The 21572-nt window shown below is 42.2% G+C and overlaps 1 protein-coding gene across 4 annotated transcripts in view; it reads right to left on the bottom strand.

Moving 5' to 3' along the window:
* POC1A (POC1 centriolar protein A) overlaps positions 1–20767 on the bottom strand; it is a 57230-nt gene extending 36463 nt beyond the window's left edge. The window contains exons 1-7 of one of the 4 annotated variants that reach the window (XM_083796307.1): positions 20613–20767; positions 19873–19957; positions 17698–17869; positions 14918–15097; positions 13530–13637; positions 12307–12422; positions 5896–6029 (exon numbers count right to left, since the gene is read on the bottom strand). In XM_083796307.1, coding sequence (XP_083652433.1) covers positions 5896–6029; positions 12307–12422; positions 13530–13637; positions 14918–15097; positions 17698–17869; positions 19873–19957; positions 20613–20753 — 936 coding nt within the window. In that variant the 5' untranslated portion in view covers positions 20754–20767. Of the gene's footprint in view, positions 1–5895; positions 6030–12306; positions 12423–13529; positions 13638–14917; positions 15098–17697; positions 17870–19872; positions 19958–20137; positions 20163–20612 lie in introns of those variants that run through there. The other 3 variants (XM_083796309.1, XM_083796306.1, XM_083796308.1) reach the window with 3 other exon arrangements.
* Between the last annotated feature and the right edge of the window lie 805 nt (positions 20768–21572).

Here is a 21572-nt window from a genome sequence, read left to right as displayed (position 1 = left end):
AAAGAGCAAAAAGTCATTCACTGGAATTGTTGAGTGGGAAGAACATCACCACTAATCAATATTCAACTCGTCTCCTCCGGTAAGGGAGCAGCACCAGGCAGGGTAGAGACAAACCCCAGGGAGCCCTGAAAGGAACAAACAGCTCACACAACGGATGCAGCAGAGAAACCTGGAAACACACATACTTACATGGTAAAAAAAAAAGAAAGAGAAAAGAAGAGAAAGCCATACAAAAGGAATGATAACGGGATCAAACCTAGTCCTTTGCAGCCAAGATCCCAATGAACAAGATTTGGGCAAGATGACACAGCCATAGCATGGTAGCTGAAACTCCAGGTGCCATCCTACGTTTAGCTGCCTACATCGGTATGAAAGGGGAGGCACAGTGTCTTACACAATCTAATTAATGTGCAGGCTACCCCCAAGAGACAGCAACTACTTTCCCTTTCCCCACCTTTGTGTTCTCCCATTTCCTACAGATCGAGGCTAATGATCACATCATTTATTGCTCTAGCAATCCATCTTGATCAGCTTATGCAAAACAAAGTGCAGCTTTAAGAAAAGATACTCAGAATTATTCTGAATGGCTTTAACGTAGTCTGCCTGCATTGTCTAAAGGGATGGTATCCGAAGGCAGGACACAGATTACAGCACTGAATGACTGGCAGGATGATGGTAGCATCTGCAACCATTGACGAAAGCATGACAAGACACACCAGGATGAGCATCCCTGAAAACATAATCTTTCAAAAGGTGAAGCTAAAAAACAGATCACTCTAAAGAAATACTGAAGAAAGAGGCCAGGAGTTTGGTTTGGAGAAATGGAAATAAGCCTGGAGCAGAGTCATACCTACATGCAGATCACAGGTAAATGGGTACCATCTATCCAAAGCTAGCACACAATCACAGAGAAAGCCCTCTTGAAAGCTTTTCCTCCCCAGTAGAACCAGTAAAGGAAAGGGGACACGTGACTTCAAGAACAGCAGGGCCAACACTACCAATTTAAGTCAAGAGAGAACAGACTTCTGAGCTTCAGCTATGAACAGAGCTAAGATTTTGGCTTTAGAGTAACAGACGGAAAAAGAGCCAGGCTGGAACTGGCCCAGGATTAAACCAGAGGAAAGAAGTTTAATGATGCACGTTCTTCAAGATGAAAGGAATAGCAGAGAGGTAGTTGGAGAGACAAGTGGGGTCAACAATGCTGGCAGAATTATTTAATCTTATTATTATTTTTTTAATCTGGGAGAAAATAATACATACCAGACAAGAGCCAGATAGATTAAGGGAGATGCCAAGAGCAGGTACAAGGCATAACTGAGGGAAGTGAGTAATTTAATTCAAAGAGAGCTGCTTCTCCTGCTGCCCACAGGGAAAAGAGGGAATATACCATCCAATACATTCATTCAAACTCTCTTGGAACAAATGAACTAATGCAATGAAGAAAAAGGAGATGTGAATGGTGATGAGGTCTGAGGAGCAGATCAGAGGCAGCAACATGCATGCTGGAATCCCAGGCATGAGATAATCAGTTCAAGGAATGAAAAATAAACAGGGCAGTCATTGCCACTGCTCACATTGCTTTCAACAGCTCCATAGCACAGGAGAAAGATGGCAAACAGATGGACCTGCAAAGGACAATGGGTAGAGGAGCAAGAGATGGAAAAAGTGATCAGGACAACTACGAAAACACCAAGAGAGAATGAGAAAACAGACAAATGCATTTGAGCATCGAACAGCACAGATGGTCTGAGATGACATGTTGACCATCTTATTGGTGTCATCAGCAGAGATCAGTGAAGGGAGTTCACTGAAGGCTGATTCAAATTAACAGGCCTTCTAGTAAGGAGAGAGCACTGAGCAAAAACCTCATGTTCAGTGATAAACTTGCTTGCAGCAAGGAACACCCAGCTATGAAGTTCCACAGAAACGGTGAAAGATGGGTCTGGAGAAGAAAGCTGAATTCAGGTAGGAAGGCAGAGCCAGGAGGAAGCATAAGGGGCAGTGAAGGTAATAAAAGGTGACAACTAACACAGGTGTTTCACAGTCTGGTACAGGATGCAATACATATCCTGCAGAAGAAGCATCAGACAGGAAAATCCAAATCTTAAAGAGATGAGCTAGGGAAAAAAAATGGAGAAAAAAGTTATAAAAGCCAGGGATGCTTGTTGTCCCTTACAAACAGCATGGATATCCCAAAGACAACATGGAGAGAGGAGATGGTACTATATACTGGCAAATCAGGAGGTGCAGAGCAGAGCTGAGTGTTGTCCCCAAGTGTGTACAGGGTGGCAAAAGATAGGGGGCATGGAAAGAATCTGCATTCCACAGGCTAAGAACAAGAGGGGGAAAAAAAAAAAGTTTAGCTACAGAAAGGTGGATTCCTGGAAACTGCACAATGATGGTGACAGCACAAAGGACAGAAAGGGAGAGGGAAAGAGAATTAAGGAGAAAAGCATAAAGGATGGAGGTGGTAATGGCAATAAGAGCCTTCCTCCACCACAAGTTAGGTGTGCTACAGCTTACCACAGGGAAAAACAGTCCTACTTCCCCACCATACTGGCACCTTGTAATTGCATCTCCAGTAGCTTTTCTATTCCTGAAAGCTTCAGTTAAAAAAAACAAAAACAAAAAACAACAAATAACACACACAAGAGAAGAACAGAACCCCCATTTCCTTTTAATACCTGAAATGCTAACCTAAAGCCAACTGCATATTCTAACACGCCCTTCTCTCCCTTTGCTGATCCACTTCTAGGCCGCCGTGAGATGTCCTCACACCATCCAGAGATGGCTAGGCCTGCATGGATGCTTAATGCCACCTTGGAAGAGCTGGCAGCAGAGGCTAAAGGAGCACATTCGTTTCCTGCACACCTGCTCAGATCTTGCCCTTAAGTTAACCAGCAAAGCAGAGAGCACTTATGCCACCCAGGTAGGTAGAATGCAGCTACTTCATAGTCCAAGTTGAGGTTGCTTGGAGAACTGTAACTTTGCATTTTCTGGCTTCCTATTTATAAATATAACCATACAGATGTTTTCTAAATATTTACCAAGAACTTCCATCCATTCCACTACAGAAGTTGTCTGGAAATGCTCCAATCAAACCATCCCAAAAGGCAGACAGCACCGTATACATACTTGCTCTTTTCCAGCAACTATCCAGAGGTGACTTACAAGCCCCAAAACATTCTGTTCCTCCACGATGATTCAGTACCAGAGGTGGACTTACATACCAACCTGATGTCTCATCTGTATGGGCTTAGGCAACAGTACTTCACAGCCCGAAGCACTCCAGAATTCAAATATGCAGCACAGTACAGAATGATATTCCACAGCTGCAAGATGTCAACTCCAAGCTGCAAGCTCCCATCTCTAATGATCCTTCTGCTACAACACGGCCAGCTCCATTACAATTTTAAAAGACAGCAATGTAAACTTGGCAATCCTCCCTATGTAAACTACAGCTAATCAGCTGGTAACAAAATCCTGGCGCTCCAGCAGTTGCGTCAAAGTATGTCTAAAGAACCTTAAGACTTTTTTCTTCAAGTGTCCGCTTGCATGCAGCCTTCCCAGAACAACATAACAGCAGTCAGCTGTCAGAATAAGAACTAAGGACCAACACAGTCACCCACACAAAGTCACAACTCAAGAATGTCTTCAGAACAGGCTGTTCATTTGGTGACTAACCCACAACCCTCGCTTAAAAAGGCAAATCTACTTAGTGACCAAAAAAATCCACCCCCACTTCATTTTTTGCCACTTTCAGATACTGGCAGAAATCACAGTGAGACTGGAGGAAAAATCCCTGAGTATCCCATAGCCCCCATTTATACATCAGAGAAGCAGGCTAGAGAAGCAGCCAGCACAGGAATCTACCCCAGTAGCTTCTGATGAAAGCACTGCATGTTGTCCCTGCGGGTTGGTTACTGTGAACAAAGCAAAGTTTATCACAAGCTTTAAGTGGAAAAGATGTATCTGTCAAATCAGGCATTAAAAACCCCACAACAATACAGCACATATCAGCAGAGTGAATGCCAGCCCAGGGCAATGCCAGGACTGGTTCTATACCCATCTCACCTTAATGTAATACCCTGAAAGAAGATCAAAAAGCACTGCCAGCCACTTTTATAATTCTACTCGTTTCCAGACTAACAGAGATATAATCCTAAAACGGCAACAACCCTTCAGCTGGGCTGCTGTCACAGCGTTTCCAGTGCCAGCTTGGTAACATCTGTCACTCTCTCCTGGTTATCTCACTGATAGGAAACAGTGTGGGGTGGGGAATAATAACGAAGGAGCTTTGACCCTACATCTCAACAGACAACTCAATAAACAGTTATTTTGCAGAAGTGCTGAGTTTAGTAGAGCATCAGTCTAAAGGGACTTTCTACTGCCTAATTCTGAACACTTCCATCACCAAAATCGATTTCAGATACTCAAAGCTATTTTTTTGTGTAACTGCACTCTGTGAGAAGTTTAGAAGGGAGGAAGGAATGGAAAGCAGGTTCAGCCTCTAACCAAACAATAACCAGCCACATCACTTTCTAAGAGAAGAATTAAAGGTATCAAGATCCACTGTCCCTCCAGACTTACCCTTTTCCAGAAAGCTACTTCCTAAGCACTTGCATAACCAATTAATGCAAGGGACAAATATGAAAATGAGATTAGGACAACAGGTAAAAGCCTTGCCTATCTGATCCACCCAGTCTAGTTTTCAAAATAAGAAAGTTTTATGCAGATGAGGTTTATGTGTTGGGATACTGAGTATTTATTATCTTTTCTTCGTATCTTTGTCTCATTCTTTTCAGCATTTAAACCCTTTGGTCAGTTTTATCAGATCCTGTCTTGAAGCAGAGCTTTAAGCATGAGACTGTTACATTTACTCATTAAAATCATGAAAAATAAGAGAAGTTTACTAATACACTATAAGAGAGAAGTTGCAGAACAACTTCAACCTTTTTTTAGATATCAGACAATGCAATCACTAAACATAAAGCCACAAGAAGCCAGAATTATCAATTTTGCAGCTTACACAGATGCCATTATTGACCAGAACCACGCCTCCAACAGCTTCAGGCTGTGATTTTCCCCAGCTAGTACTGATGGCTCAAAACAGCCTCAATAATAACTGGGGGACAAGTAGATTAGGAATGTCTGTTCTTTGTCCCTTTAGAAAGGGGATCTTTAAAACAGGTTTGCTTTTTCATGACTTTGAGCCCCACTCAATGTGGGCAATGAAATTAATTTATTTATTTCCATTTAACATTTTAAAAGAGAGCTCCAAGCATTCATATAATAAACCTTACAAGCAACACATCCAGCAGCATAATACTAATAGGCCAATCAGTTAAACTTACCCAGACAGCAGCATTTATCACCTTCAATTATTTAATTCAGTCAACTAACAAAATGGAAATGTGTGCCCAAATAACATCCCAAAATGCATCTCCTCCATTTTACCACTACTGTTTGCAAGTGTCCTATCAGACAAACAGCATTGACGTTCACAACAGGTCAGAAGGCCAAGTGCTATTTGCACCTCTTTAGAGAGGGAGACAGTCTGAGCTGCAGTACAGAGACTGCAGGACAGGGTTAGAGTCTGGAGCACAGCACTGATGTGTCCCTTCAGTCTTAGGCTTGCATCCCCAGTGTTGAAGCTCCCTGTCTGCCTCGTTTCCTTATCCCCTCCACTCCTGCCTTATCTCCTTTCCTCCCTGTATGCCTTCCCTCCAAAACACTGACCTCAAAGGTTTTCGTTATTATCATTGTTATTATTTTAATAAGCAAGGAATTTTTCAAAAGATTTTTGGATACAAAGAGTGAAATCTAAGGCTCGAGCACAGATTTGCCCAGTACGCTGTGGGTTTGTATGTCACTGTATGAAAGGCTTTTCCTCACCTGGTGACCATGGAGAGTATACAGAAGTCTTCCTTCCAGCAAGTCCAGAATTTTAAGAGTTGAATCATTGGAAGCAGTAACCAGGTAATTTCCAGAGGGGTGAAAGGAAAGACTGTTTACCACAGCACTGTGCACTAAGGATAGAAAAAATGTACACAAAGAATCACCGAGACCAGTTTACATAAGCCCAAGGCAAAAGAATAAAATAAAGTACAGACACATTCCGATTTTCTGTTACAAAGTTTAACAGGAAAATTATCATGGGGGAAACATTCCACAAAAATCTTCAAAGCACTGGAGAACAAGGGCAGCATTCAAATTCTTGTAAAGATAGGTATAACTTTACCGAAATGAAAAAGGAAGCTTTCCAATTATTCTAAAAGAGTTAAGACTACAAAAGCTTCAAGTGTAGCCCTAAAATGTAACTACGTGCACAAGTGAACTATATGATTTTGGGACAAAGCTGGATGTTGGCATATTTTACTACAGGGGAGCTGCTGTTCTTGCTCCCAAGTAATTAATAAAAAATAAAATAAAATCTATAAGCTAGTACATTAAGGAGAAGACTGAAATTACTATGAAAGAAAAACTCAAAATTGGTATTGCATAGGTTTTGTTTCGTTTTTCTTCTTTTTCTTTTAAGTTTACTAACTGACTCTAAGACTCAGTTTAAGAGGAACTAGGAAAGAAGAACCAGCAACTTGAAAATGGTCCAGTAGAAACATTATTTCTTCAGCCATCCAATTCCCTTACCAAAAAAAAATTATAATTAAATAACAAAAATGAGTAGACAAACTGTTAAAGCATGAACTTCCAATGAAGTGATCCTTCTTGCACAAAGTCTAAGAGTTATTTTGAAGGGAGCTAAAGAAAATGCTCTAGGAAAAAAGTCAAACTACACTTTTATATTCACTAGAACATTAAACATCTACCAAATGTAGGACTTCCCCCCCCCCAAAAAAAACAACACACCTTTCACAAAATAAGCTATTGTGCTTATTTATCTGTAAGAACACACATTACTTCACATACGCATAGCTTACGTGACATTATAGAATAGTAAAGCTATGCTTCAAGAGCATTTCAACTATCCATTTGTTCTTAATTATACTGAACGCCCTCCAAATGTTCCGTCTTGAATCTACTACTACTAATGCAGCCTCCCTCGACAAGCCCCAGACTAAACTTATATTCTCTTAAGTCAGGTATACTTTTCATATCCAAACTGCCTGCTAAAAATACTCACCCAAAATACAGTTTTAAAGACATTAGCACCAACTATTCTTTTTCCCCCGCATAGAACATATCTACTTTTTAAGCTCTCAAACACTAGATACTTCAGCTTAAGTTCTTAGGAAGTATCTCCTCTTGACCCAGATAATTAAAAAAAACCCCACAAACAACAACAACACCCCATAGAAAACAAAACAAAAAACCTTAATGCAGGTAACTTCTAAACAGTTATTCCTGTAGGTGAACATTGCCTGTATCAAACAGGTAGGTCTCCCTCCCACCCTTATATATTATAGGAGAAAAAGTACACGCGGAGTTTTTTATCCTTAAGGAGCACAAAACACACTCCTTTGAAATTTTTATTCTGAGTAATTTATAATATTCCTCAGCCCTTTACTGTCTATATTCAGATGCAGGCAAGTTCATATCTTGTCAACTAAAGCAAGTCCTAAAAGGAATCACACCAGAAACTGATTAAGATAAAGATACATCCTCTAAGCTCCAGACAGTGAATTAAGTATTTCTGGCTTTGCCAAGAAAGCTTTTCACAATGGCAAGAACTCACACAGGCTGTGGCCATGTCAGCAGTCACAGCTTCTATGCCCAAGCAGTTCTTGGCTGCCATAAGCTCAGAGAAAATTTCATCTTCCTTCCGCCAAACCAGCTCATACCTCTCACAAAAGCATTCACAACACCTCCCCCAGAAACTTGCCAAAACGTCCTACAACTTCACTTTATTTCATTTATTTCACCGATAGACCAGGCGCAGTACGGGGAAGCGTCTCCCACTGCCACAAGCCTACCCTTCCACCAGCCAAACCCTAGAAAAACAACGGCCAGGTAAGGGACTGCTATTGGGCTCAGGTGTTACCTTCACAGGTTGGCTACTGAAAATTGAGTCATGCCAACCTACTGAGTGACTGAACATAACTGTCTTGAGCCTTGCAATACAGACACTGACTGCACAGAAGTAGTGACACCTCAGTAATCAGAAGGCAGAAAAAAAATAAAAAAAAAAAGCATGTACTTGAGACAGCCACGGTCCCAGAGACTGATGCCCATCGCCCAGCTCTGTCTGAAGTATAGACACAGGTCAATTGCTCTTTTGAAACAGCAATGACAAAGCAGGTTAAAGCTGCTTCCACAGACCTGCAAAGTTGTGTGCAGGGCATCTCACTTGCACAGGAAGAAAAGTCTTTAGGGAATAAATACTGACCATTTTAATTAGGGGTTTTTTTGCTGTACAAAAATAGTTAGCACCAACTAGAGGAGCAAATAAAGCATCCACCTACTCTCCTATACAGTAAATGGGACCAGAGATTCTTTACTTTGGTAAAAGACATACCATACAAGAAGTTTTACAGTTTGCATTCTACTTCCAACTTTCCTTTACAAATGTTACAGTTGGAACAAGCTCTGGCAACAGGAGCAACATAGCTAGAAGACACATCGGTTTTAGAAAACAACCAAGCTTTAACAGGTAAGAGCCTGTGGCAGGGCTACTTATCTACTAATTCCTCAAAGCAATTTAATCTTTAAAATGGATTCCCTTGAAATAAGGCAGCGCGAGCCCATACAGAGGCAAGAGATGCCCTCTAGTGGGACTCAGCCACAAAACTAAATCAGATTCAGCCAACAGGCATGTGCATAAACCCTTACAGAGCAGTCTACAAACACATCTCCATTCTATGTTACAAATGCATCAGTTTGAAGCCGCAAGTGCATGAAGCAACTGCATACAACTACCACTGCCGTCTTAGATTTCTTCAGCTTCTATGACTATTTCTAGCTCAAAATTTAGTACATGATTAGGACTTACACAGTAGCTGTTAAAAATAACACAACAGGAAAAGATCGTTTCAATAGCAAGTGTCAGACTAAAATCCTATTCAGAAAGGGTGGGATATAGGGGAAATATACAACTCCAAGACAGAAATAAACCTGGCAATCAAACCTAAACCACATTAGACTTGGACAATTTAATAGCAGTAAGTGGAAAGCAAGAAGAGGTCATTCCTGAGCCAAGTTATACTGTGGCCGGAAACATGCGCTGCAGATCTTGCCACTGCTGAAAAGCTGATAAAGTAGGTTGAAGGACAGTCTGACACTATTCGAGTATTTAAACATGGCACCTATTTTAGCAGCAAGACTTCAGAAAGGCACTTCCAAGTATTGATAAAGGTCACAAGTTAACAATACTTACTACACAAAGAATCACACTTCAGCGTTCACAGAATCACAGAATGGCCGAGGTTGGAAGGGACCTCCGAAGATCATCTAGTCCAACCTCCCTGCCGAGCAGGGTCACCCTGAGCACGTTGCGCAGGATGGCATCCAGGCGGGTTTTGAAGATCTCCAGAGAAGGAGACTCCACAGCCTGCCTGGGCACCCTGTTCCAGCGCACTGTCACCCTCCCAGTAAAGAAGTGCCCTCTCATATTCAGCTGGAACCTCCTGTGCTTCAGTTTGTGCCTGTTGCCTCTCGTCCTTTCACTGGGCACAACTGAAAAGAGACTGGCTCCATCGTCTTGACACCCTCCCCTCAGATATTGATACACACGGATGAGGTCTCCCCTCAGTCTCCTCTTCTCCATGCTAAACAGGCCCAGCTCTCTCAGCCTGTCCTGGTAAGACACCCGCTCCAATCCTCTCATCATCTTCGTAGCCCTCCTCTGGCCTCGCTCCAGTAGTTCTGTGTCCCTCTTGTCCTGGGGAGCCCAGAACTGCACACAACGCTCCAGGTGGGGCCTCACCAGGGCTGAGCAGAGGGGGAGGATCACCTCCCTCGACCTGCTGTTCACACTCCTCCTGATGCAGACTAGGATCCCGCTGGTCTTCTTGGCCACAAGGCCACGTTGCTGGCTCACGGTCAGCCTTCTGTCCACCAGGACTCCCAGGTCCCTCCCTGCAGAGCTGCTCTCCAGCAGGGCAGCCCCCAGCCTGTACTGGTGCTTGGGGTTATTCCTCCCTAGGCGCAGGACCCTGCACTTGCCCTTATTGAACTTCATGAGGTTCCTCTCGGCCCAACCCTGCAGCCTGTCGAAGTCCCTCTGAATGGCAGCACAGCTCTCTGGGGTATCAGCCACTTCTCCCAGCTTCCTGTCGTCAGCAAACTTGCTGAGGGTGCACTCTGTCCATTGCCCAGGTCATTGGTGCGTAAGTTGAATAGCACTGGAGCCAGTGCTGACCCCTGGGGGACACTGCTAGCTACAGGCCTCCAACCAGACTCCGCACCACTGAGCACAACCCTCTGAGCTCTGCCATCCAGCCAATTATCAATCCACCTCACTGATTCATTGCTGGTATGTGGCCGGTACAAGGTACAATTACAATGATTTGAAATAACAGTCCTCAAAAGGCTTTACGTCCGCTACATTTGTTAATTATCGGAACCAGAAGCGATTGTACATCAGAATAACTGAATAAATAAAAATAATGTTATATGAGAGTTCAAGAAACTGAAGCAGGTTTAAAGTTGAAAGATTTCAACACCCATTTGACCTGACTCCACAGGGACAACACACTTGAGAGGACAACCTTCAGTTTAGAAGCCAGGATACAATCATATTCCTTATTCCTGTGCCTGCATTTTTTTTTTTAACCCAAGAAGAGAACTGTTTCAATGATGGTGGTGTCACCATCAGTGCTTAATGGTTTGATTAGACGATCATAATGGTGATGGTGTTTCCATCCATGTGCAAAGAACAGCCCACTATACAGGGCAGAATTACTAAAGGATTCCAAAATTTGCAGACTGTTCCTAATCCTCACCAACCTGTTTTTGCAAAGCTTTTAGGTACTTTTTCATGGAATCCAGAGGACTTTCACAACGTTAATGACTTCTCTGCAAATAGTCTGTGTTTGCTCTGAGATGAGCCACTCCCATTACTCTTATGTACAAGAAGAGGCTGTCTTGTACAGGTCACTGAAGGAACACAAGAAGGAGCGCCCTGCTCCTTAAACCACCGTAACACTTTCTCTGCATTTCTATTTTAATGGAAACTAAGGAACTTTCATTGAAAGACTATGCAAATTCTTTCATTGACCTGTGTGTAAAGGGATACATACACAAAAGCACTTTGAAAAACAATTAGTTAAATAAAGTCAGGAGGTCCAACTGTTTTAATTTAAAGTTCAATTTTTGCCTTTTAATTTGTGAAGTTAGCAGAAATCAACTGCAAAAATATTTTACTATTTTGCCTTTTCTGCCTGGCATTCACCTGTGAGGCTATAGCAGCAGGAACTGATGCTATCTGGCGTGGATTGCAGAAAGAACAGAATACTGAGCTCCAGTCCCATATTTTCGATCTGCTTGACTAGCATGCCTGAAGTGGTCTTCACAAAAGCTAACAAAATTAAGTTTGATGCACTATTTGTACTGAAGACAGTGCTTCAAAATGTATGGATTGCTGAGCTTGCAGGAATCGGAAAGGACCTTTTTCCCTACTCAATTGTACCAAATGGCAGCACTAATCAGTTTGACAACAACAGGCAATAGGAGGAGATGCCATTTTGAAAGTAAGGATTAAAAAACAACAACAAAAACTAGACTCTTAAATATAAAGCTATTCCAAGGACAAACTAGCCTGGAAAAGGTGTAACAAGGTCCAAAACAATTCTGGAAGATGAAAACCAAAGGAGATACTGGAGAAGGAACTGTAAGCATATATCATGGTCTAGAACTGCAATTTATTGATTTTCATTTTCCTTCCTCTGTTAAATTTCCATAATTTTCTCATGAAAAACTTAACTTTTTGCTTTGCTGGAATGCATTGGATTTCTCTCACAGACCTACTTGATGGCAAAGGCCACATTCTTTCTACTGCACATTATTTCCTCAAGAACAGTAAATAAAAGCCAAGCGGAATTGCAAATAACACCTATGCACACCTGCAATATGATACAATTTCAGTGCTGGGGCTTTTTTGCCCCTTTTTTTTTTGATGGTGGGCAGAAAAGGAAAAATCAGAACAGAAGCGTCTCTCATCAATCTGCAAGAATCATTCTTGGAGCTAATACAAAGCAAAGCATGAGGTTTGGTGAAGAAAGGCTTCCCTGGGTAGGCCTAAGCCAATGCCCTTCTGGAAAAACAGCAGGTAATGGAGAGAGAGTCCTGGGGCTTCGGAGCAATCCATATTAAAACATGGAATGGTCAGATTTTTCAAAGATCTTAACTTGCCTTGATAATGTTGAAGAAGTCTATTCATCCTAACATCCCACACCTTCACTGTGTTATCTGTACCAGCTGCAGCAATGCATGTACCACTGGGATGAAAATCCACATGATTCACAAACCTGTAAATTGCAGTTAAATCCAGCTGTTTATATTTAATTCTTGCTGAAGATCAGAAAGGTATTTTCAAGAAGGGAAACTATATCATGATGCACTGAACATTAAGGAAAGGAGAAAATGTAAAAATTCATACTGGCAAACTTCTCTCAAGACCTTGCTTATAACCCCAAGCAGACTGCAGGATCATATCTAAGCATACCTGTCTTCAAAGTTTTGCATTACAGCTGTGTGTAGGAGCTGTAGATATAAGCCTCTGGAAATTTGATGGATCCAATTGTGGAATATTTTAAAGTGTAAAGGTCTGTATAACTTAACAGGATTTCTAGATTGGCATATACAAGAATGGAACACAGATCCGCCCCCCCCCCCCCAGCCCCTTATTATTCTTAACTAATTTTGAGATACAACTTACTGAATTTACTACTTTGCTTACTTAACTTATCATGCTGCCTGAATTTGTCTTAATATAATTGTTTATTACTTTGTACTTGAATTTTCAATACAGCAAGAAGCTAGGCATAGTCCCACCTCAGTACTCTAAAGACTCATTTTGTATTTCTGGACAAATTAACTTCTGCTGCAGCTCAACGTTTTATATGAAAAAAAAAATCCCTGATTCCACAACTGAATAGAACAGGATTTTTTTGAGCAACTCTTTGGCATTCTGAGGATGAAACAAAGCACAGAAGTACCAATTTGCCAGCATACTTTTACTTTAATTTACTTCTTCAACTCAGAATACAATTAAAAAAAACAAACAACAAAACACTTGACAAGTCTGGAAGAAACCAATAATTTAAGTAGCTTCAAAAATAAGTTTCTCTGTTCTTATTATTTAAGGCCTGACATACTGGACAGTTATTGAAACATAACCCTTCATGTTCCAACCTGGACAATGTATAACAAGATCAAAGCAATTCTGGAAGCTTTTTGCACCTCGTCTGCTGCTTGCTGCTTTTGAAACAGGTGCTAATCATTTTTTAGGAGGTGGAAATGATTGCCAGGACAAGGATCTCTGACCGCAGTGACAAAAACAGGTGTACAGTCACCACACACCCCACTTGAGCCATCACTACAGGGCTGGTCCTCGTGCCCTGGCAGTTACTTACCCGCCATGCTCACAGAAGGAATGTATACATTCTCTGCTGGTTTTATCCCACAGTTTGACAGTTTTATCATCACTGGCTGATACAATCAAGCGTCCATCTGGAGAGAACCTAGGAAAAGAGTAACAGCAATTAAGAAGTGTCCCCATGCAAAAGGTACACAGGGTCAACTGGATTTGGCCAGCTGTCAGGGCACATCCATAAACACACCTGACTCTTTGAGAAGTCACACAGACATCAATGAGACTAAAAATACAGTTGTGACAGGTTGAGGAAAAAGGCAACCCATAATTCCTCAAGCCGTCCCTAATTCCATAAGCGCATAAAATAATCCTTAGGAAAGTCTTCAGTCTGACTTAAGATCTCCTGTCCTACCTGTTTTAATTAAAGAGTATCTGAAGTTGTTTCTTTACCCTGATTCAAAACAATTCCTATATTTGCCACAAGTATTAACAGCAATGTGATTACTCCCATTGGAGCAGCTCTTAGAGGAGAAGCTTCATCATTCTAATGCCTCAGGTGAACGTACATCATTCATCTAAAAATTTCATTACAAGAGAACCAAGATCAATGTACCTCTTTCAGAGGCATAAATATTACAGGATCAGGCCTTGAGTTTCTAACTGGAGAACATCACATACACCAGAAAAATATTCCTTCTACTGTACTGTGGGCATCTCTAATTCTGTCAGTCACTGTCACTATCACTTTCATGAACTCTAATGCAAGAATCACCTTTAGGGACATTGGCTTTATCCTAAATACATATATCCATAAAAACTCTGTTGTTCTGAAGAGATGGATCGTGGAAAACTGAATTTTTGAGACAGTTATAAGGAAATAATGTATTTACAATGGCAACCCTTTCAGCATTTTATGTACTTGCTTGCTATTTACAGGAAATATCAAGATACCATTAGCTGATCCTTGTGAATATCTACAATGAATAACCTGACACATTAAAATGCTTGTAGATGATTATCTTTATGTACTTGGAATGTTCTCCTTAACCAAATGATGGAAGGAGCATGCGTGATCATTTCTGAATAGAGGCATGACAAGCCTATAAGTAACTAAACTGCAGTAACAATTATAATCTCTCATTTTGCCTTCTTTGGCAACTTCAAGATGCAAAAGGCAGGTAGAAGTAAAACATGGAACTAAGCAATAAAGCCTCTGCTTGACAAAGATTATTACAGAAATAAAAAATGGGTACACAACTGCTATCTAAGGCATTTTTCTGCACGTTACCAATTTTTCTCTGCATGTTACCAATTTATTTCAGTCACTGGACAAATTTGAATCATCCTAAATAGTTACACAAGACCACGATGCTCAATCTCTACCCTGAAGGATAAATGGCCATCACTATTTCCCAGAAAGCCACTTACCTGGCACAGCGAACCCAGTTTATGTGCTGACTAAGTGAGAATAGAAACTTCTGCCTGTGAACTGTCCACACTTTGACTGTTTTGTCATCAGAAGCCGTAACCAAGGACTGGCCATCGCTGGAGAAATGAACACTTCTCACAGTTGCTGTATGAGCCCTGAACACGGTAGATTCTCCTTTGCTACACAGAAGGAAAGGACACTTTAAAATGGCACAACATGACAGCAAAGACATTGCATACCTGAGAACATGAAGCTTCTGCATGGCTATGCAGCGCTATTAACCATTATTTCAGGACAAGGGGGAATGGTTTTCAACTAAAAGAGGGGAGATTTAGATTAGATGTCAGGAGGAAATTCTTCACTCAGAGGGTGGTGAGGCACCGGCACAGGCTGCCCAGAGAAGCTGTGGATGCCCCTTCCCTGGAGGTGTTCAAGACCAGGCTGGACGAGGCCCTGGGCAACCTGATCTAGTGGGTGGCATCCCTCCTCATGGCAGGGGGGATGGAATTAGGTGGTCTATAAAGTCCCTTCCAATCCATTAGGATCACAGAATCCTTTCTATGATTTCTATGGGAACTGCATAGGTTGACATTAGGGAGAAATCATTGACCAACCCCAGACAAATTCATGAGTTGAAAAGAATACAAAGCTAAAATCAGTTTTCTACCTCAATACTGGAACCCAATCCAACTTGAAACAACTTAGGTGGCCTAGAAAGGGGCAAGAATGCTGTTAATTTGTGCAACTATTTAAAACAACATTTACAGAAACATCACTATAGAAGAAGAGGCTGAGATTCTGTACTAACTCCCTCACTGCAATGCAGATGAAAAGAAAGGTGCCTTCGCAGTTCACGCAGACAGTGCCAAGAAGGCAACCACCTCACATCTGTTACTGCAGTGGCCCATGCTCCAGCTGACAGCTCCGGATGTAGCATCACAGGAGAAACAGTATGAGTAAATGCAGAATGCCTGACATTGTACAACACCGAGTAATGCTACTATTAACGCAGTCAGGCTGGACAAAAGACAAGGTATCACTAATTCGTCTTCCTCCAGTTTCCAAATAAATGAAAGAGGTATTTTTCTGGCAGATAAACGCAAGGCAGAGTACAACATATTTGAGATCCAATAGGAATATTTTGGACCAAGAGTCCCGTGTCTGCACAATGTATACTGTGCTACCAAGAGTGCAATATTCACAAACAGAAGAGGATGGAAAGACATATTTTATTCTCTTTTCCTTTGGTATCTAATAGCCTAGCTTTGTACTGTGGCTTCTGGAAAACTGCATTCTGTTGCTATATGCTGAGTTCCACGGCACTACTGAAGCCAAAAAGGCAGAAAGTAAAAATCCTATATGCCTTCCAGAAATATTCCCTCCCTCTTCAGAAAAGTCAGAGCTCTCAAGTTTTATTTGATCCTTATTTACCAGGAGGCAAAGAACAGTAATGATTACTTCTTAATAAAGTTTTCGTTTTGTCTAAAACCACAAAACATCCCCAGATCTGATAAAATCTCATAGCAAAAACGTGAAATTGTAAAATTCTGTTAACATGACTTAACAAAAAAACAAATCCCAAACAGAAATCAATACAGCAGGGTAGCATTAACTCAATAACGTATCACCCTTGAAAGGGACTACAAGGTTTCCAATTCTTTAGAAAGAAGCTCCTGACCCACAAATAGGCCATGGTAGAGCTTTTCCTTGCCCTTTAATGACCCTCACAGTTACAAACCTGACTCAACCTGGATGCCTCTTGTTTTAGTTGTGTCTAAAGAAGGTAAATTGACAAAGAACACCAAAAAAGCACAGATCAGAGCTACCATGTACGAAGGTATTTCACAACTGGTGTAACAATAGTTTCCTTTCCATGCTGTCCCATTTCTGACACGACAACCACAGATAAAGTTTAGACTACAGAGATCACATCCCTTAAACAACTGAGATAACATCGCTGAAGTTCACTTTTCCCATTACATCCCAGTCCTTTCTATTTATATGTTAGTTTCTGAGAAATTTAACAAGTTTGCGCTAATTGTCCTTATGGGAGATTTCAACTTCCCAGACATGAAGTGGGACTATCATAGTGCTGCAACAAGCGAGTCTGGGAAATTTCCTAAAGCATGCTGAAGATAATTTCCTGTCCAAGTCCTGACTGAGCCAACTGGGAAAGGTGCCCTCATGGATCTGTTGTTTGAGAACAGAGAAGGCCTTTGTGGGAGATGAAGTGGCAGGTAGCTGTCTTGGCCACGCTGATCATGAAATAATTGAATTCAAAAATTTTGGTGTAATTAGGAAAAGAGATCAGCAGAATTACTGCCCTGGATTTAAGACCGCAAACTTGAAGCTACTCAGGGAGCTAGTTAGCAAGCTAGTAACCTTCACCCTCCTCACAGAACAGGTATCTCCATCACCAGACCACAGCTTGTGTCTAAGCTTCTTGCTTAACACTGGCAGAGAAGCAAAGGATCAATTTGCTAGAAGAGACAGACAGGTGGGGGGAAGAAAAAAAAATCCAACAGCTCACCACTGATGGGTAACATTAATGACTTGTTATATTAACATAGGAAAGTAATACTGATTTTAAGCTTTGTAAGGGACTTCAGTTTCATTTCCAATGCCATTTCAAGACTGAAATACCTCTCCTCTGTCCAAGCTGCTCCATAAAATGGTTCTTTCTTAAGGCCCAGAGCTGAAAAATTGCTCTCAAGAAGCAGGGAAAAACCCTAAGCCATAGTTAAACTTAAAAAGAGACATGGTGGTAAGAAATACTTACACACTAGGAACCCATAAACGCACTGTTTTGTCTCTGGATCCTGAAGCTACTAGGTGGCCAGAAGGGGAAAACTGAACACACATCACTGCATCTTTATGGCCCACAAAGCGATAGGCTCTCATCTGAGGTCTCATACTCCAGATCATCAGACATGAGTCCATCGAGCCACTTGCTGAATTGAAAAGAAAAGAAAAAATAATTTGCATTAATTCTCCTCCAGTTACAATGAAACCACCTTTCACACACAGTTCACCATCACAGCTTCCAACAGTCTCAAGCACGCTGTCCTTTAAATTTCACTGATGTATTGCATACTCTGTATTTCATTAGCAATTCATACAGAGTCATGCATTGGCTTACAAACACATGCCAGCATTGACTTAGCAAAGAGAAAAAATACTAGATGGCAAATCTCAGATACCATGACAGTAAAAATAGCCCTTCAAATCAGTTTAATGCCTAAATAATAGAAAACTTCGTAGGTTTTCCACAGGCTAGTACAGAGTATATGTCTTAGCCTGCCAACAAACCCAAGCTGCATCTCTCTTCCCAAGTAGGACATATCTGCAGGGAGATCTCAAGATATTCCTAGAAAAAAAGATCAGTTTGATGGTAGGTTCTGATATGGATGTAACATAATTACAAGAAGATTCCAGGTCATTAGCATTAAGGCAAATAACAAATAGCTTTTGCTGGAAATGTCCTTTCACTTCACAGTCATTCCAACAACAACAACAACAAGACAACCTTTTCCTGCCATTGATTCAGGATTAATACATGCCTATTTCATACAGAATCATGTCCCTTAAAGGGAAACAAAAAACCTTACAAAAACAACAGTTGAACTCATAAAGATTCAGGCAAAACCTTTTCTTAGGGATACTAAGGTTTAAGGAGGGACAATTGTGTAAAAGTAGATTGAGCATATGGTGTAGTGTCAACAGATTAAAACTTTAATCATGGTTTTACTAAGTCATTGTCTGGCAAAAATATTAAGTTGAAATAACACATCTTTTCCAAGACTGATATCAAAAATATAAGGCAAATAATGCTCTGACATCTCAATAAAGCATTTTAGTAGGATACTCCTTGGGACTTGTTAGCAATAACTATCCTAACCAGATTGGGCAAACAATCTAATGGAATAAAAAGACCTAGTCCTTCAGGTTTGGGGCAGCAAAGGGAGGGAGGTAGGAGAATCTCTCAACAGTCAAGTATACATGACTGACCCAACAGTATCTAAAAAAGAAAAATTCTTAGAATTTCTTCCCTTTCTTACCTGATCTCATTTACTAAAAAATATCAAGAGTAACTCTTTCACAGTCTAGTTGGAGGAGGCAAAGGCTCAAGCACTACTTCTGGAAAGATGGTGAAAAGCAACACTAAGTTACATTCAGAGCATCCTTAATAAACAAAGATCTGCACTGACTAGATAAAGTTTTAGGGAAAGGCAAATAGAATCAGAGAGGGGAAGGGAGAACAGCAGAAGGATGGTCCAAGATGGGTTTGAGTAATTTTCATTTTCTTGCAACCTCCCAAGTGCTCTGTAGGTTGCAAGGTCCAGAACAGAATTATTACAAGCAGCCCACGGCTACCTAACTGATTGCTGCATTTCTATTAATTCATGTCTGCTGTGCCCACTGCCTACCAGGTACATTGTCTCAAGTAATCATTTCTGACATACCTTCTCAGTGAGTCAAAGCACTGTTCTCACAGATGGACCAACAGCTTCATCAAGAGCCAAAACCCCTATCAGTTCTTACTGAAAGCATACACAGTGAGTTACTGAATAGCAGCTAGGACACAAGTCTTGGCATAAACACAGGCAAGTGTCTAAATAGGAGAAATAAAAGAGGAGGAAAGATACTTGTGCAGGGAAAAAAAAAATAAGGTTTTACTTTATGTTCACTGCATTGTAAAACAAAGTACCTGCACAACGGTAGGCAACAGTAGATGACCCTAAAGCTCTAGTAGGACGCACACAATTTGTCACCGCTATGGTTCAACAACAGAATTTTTAAAGGCACATGTAAATACTCATCCTAAAACCCCCACAAATCTTTTCATCACAAAACTAAGTTATTTTAATGCTCAGGACCTCCAGGGCTCTCCTCACACAGCTAAAGGAGAGAAACTCTATCATTACTGGGCCATCAAAATACAGAGCTTATTTACCCAGTTGTTTCTTATTGAGGCTGAAGTCCACGCTAGTGACAGCATCTCTGTGGCCTTTGAAGTGCCTCTCTAGGGACGGATCTTCCTAAAAGACAATAATGTTCGGACACAATAGATGAACCATCTTCACACAACAAAATCATTTTATTTCCATGACAAGCTAACCAAGCTCCATATTCATTTCATGAAAGCCTGCTAGAGGTATGAACATTATGCAAAACATGCGTTTCACACACATCAAGAAGTTTTTGAAAGGAAAAATTACCCACGCTGATAACCCCTCCTGATCTTAGCTGACTTGTGTAAACCATCTGTGCATTTCTGCAGCATGCTTCCCACTGCTTCTCACGCAGACACCCCAAAGCTGGCCCTGGAACATCAGTCACACTGAAGTAACACCGGAGCAAGTCACCAAGCGCAGCTTTGCTCTAACAGCTGCTCATCTCAGTCCAGCTGTAGGCAAGAGCCACATCTTTGCACAGGAAGGCCAAACGTTAGGCTCCCCCGGCACCCAGCGCTGCCCCCCCCCGCCCCAGCCCCCGCTCCAGGCCTCGCCAAGCCGCAGCGCTCAGCCCTCCCGCCCCCAAAGCCCAGAAATCCCCCCTGAACCCAGCCCCGGGCCTCCTCCCGCACTCGCAGCCCCAGCCCGGCGCGGCCCTCGGGACTGTCCCCGCCCGCCAGCAGGACGCCTCCGGCCGGACCCCGACCCCCCGAGCAGCAGCGGGGCCCCGGCCCCTCACCGGCCCGGCCGCCGCCATGCCGCCCGCCCGCCCCTCGCCGTTCGCTTTCGGCGCCTCCCGCGCCCCGTAGCAACGGCGCCGCCGGCGGAAAGGCTCCGGGACGAGCGCCGCCGGGCGGCCGGGAGGGCGGCGAGTCCCCATCCTGCCCCGGCGTTTCCTCCAGTTTCGTGTTTCTGAGTTCACGTACACCCTCCCCTGGTCCTGCTGCACACTCGCACTTACCCTACGCTTCAACAGAAAAAGCCCCAAAGGACGCCCGGCAGCTCCGGCGGTGGCACTGGCAAACAAGCACCCAGCCACAGGAACCTGCTGCAAGCCCCGGACGGGCTCCGGGTACCTCTCCAGCACGGCACGGCACCACGAGATGTTTGCTTAACGTTGTGCTGCAGTCCAGGAGAGGCAAAACTGCACATAATTCTCTTTGAAGTATTTTACAGGCTCATTTTTAGCCTGTCAAATGTGACAGTCCTTCCTCCTGACCATCCAGGCCGGCAGTGTTGACAATGTGCCTGTTCCACTTCATCACTTCTGCTTCATTCATAAATGAGGAGCACTTCTTGCTTAGGGGCCATACGACTTAAAGCTGTTTCTTTGTTGTTGTTTTGTTCTGTTTTGTTTGTTTAATTGGGGGGGGGGGTAAGGCTTCTTTACTGAGACTCCCATATTAAGACTCCCACAACTGGGCGAAAGAAGCATTGATTTAGCAGAATAGGTTAACTTTTCAATTAAAAAAGAAAAAAGAAAAAAAGGAAAAAAAAAAAAAAAGATGGAGATCAATAGAGGAATGAATTGCAGGCTAAGCAAGAAACTTAGGTGATGCAGGAATGGCTGGTGCTGACAGGGGAAAGGGTGGCACTTTCTAGCAGCGTATGGGAATAAGACTACTGCTCACAGAAGAAGGTCAGGCTAAGTGTTCTCATGTCCCTGTCCTGTCAGGTCCAGCAGAGCTGCCATAAAATG

Source organism: Anser anser (assembly GCF_964211835.1).
Source record: "Anser anser genome assembly, chromosome: 12".
In the NCBI taxonomy this organism is placed as follows: Eukaryota; Metazoa; Chordata; class Aves; order Anseriformes; family Anatidae; genus Anser; species Anser anser.
The sequence above is the reverse complement of the archived record's forward strand: the minus strand, read 5'-3'. Positions and strand labels throughout refer to the sequence as shown.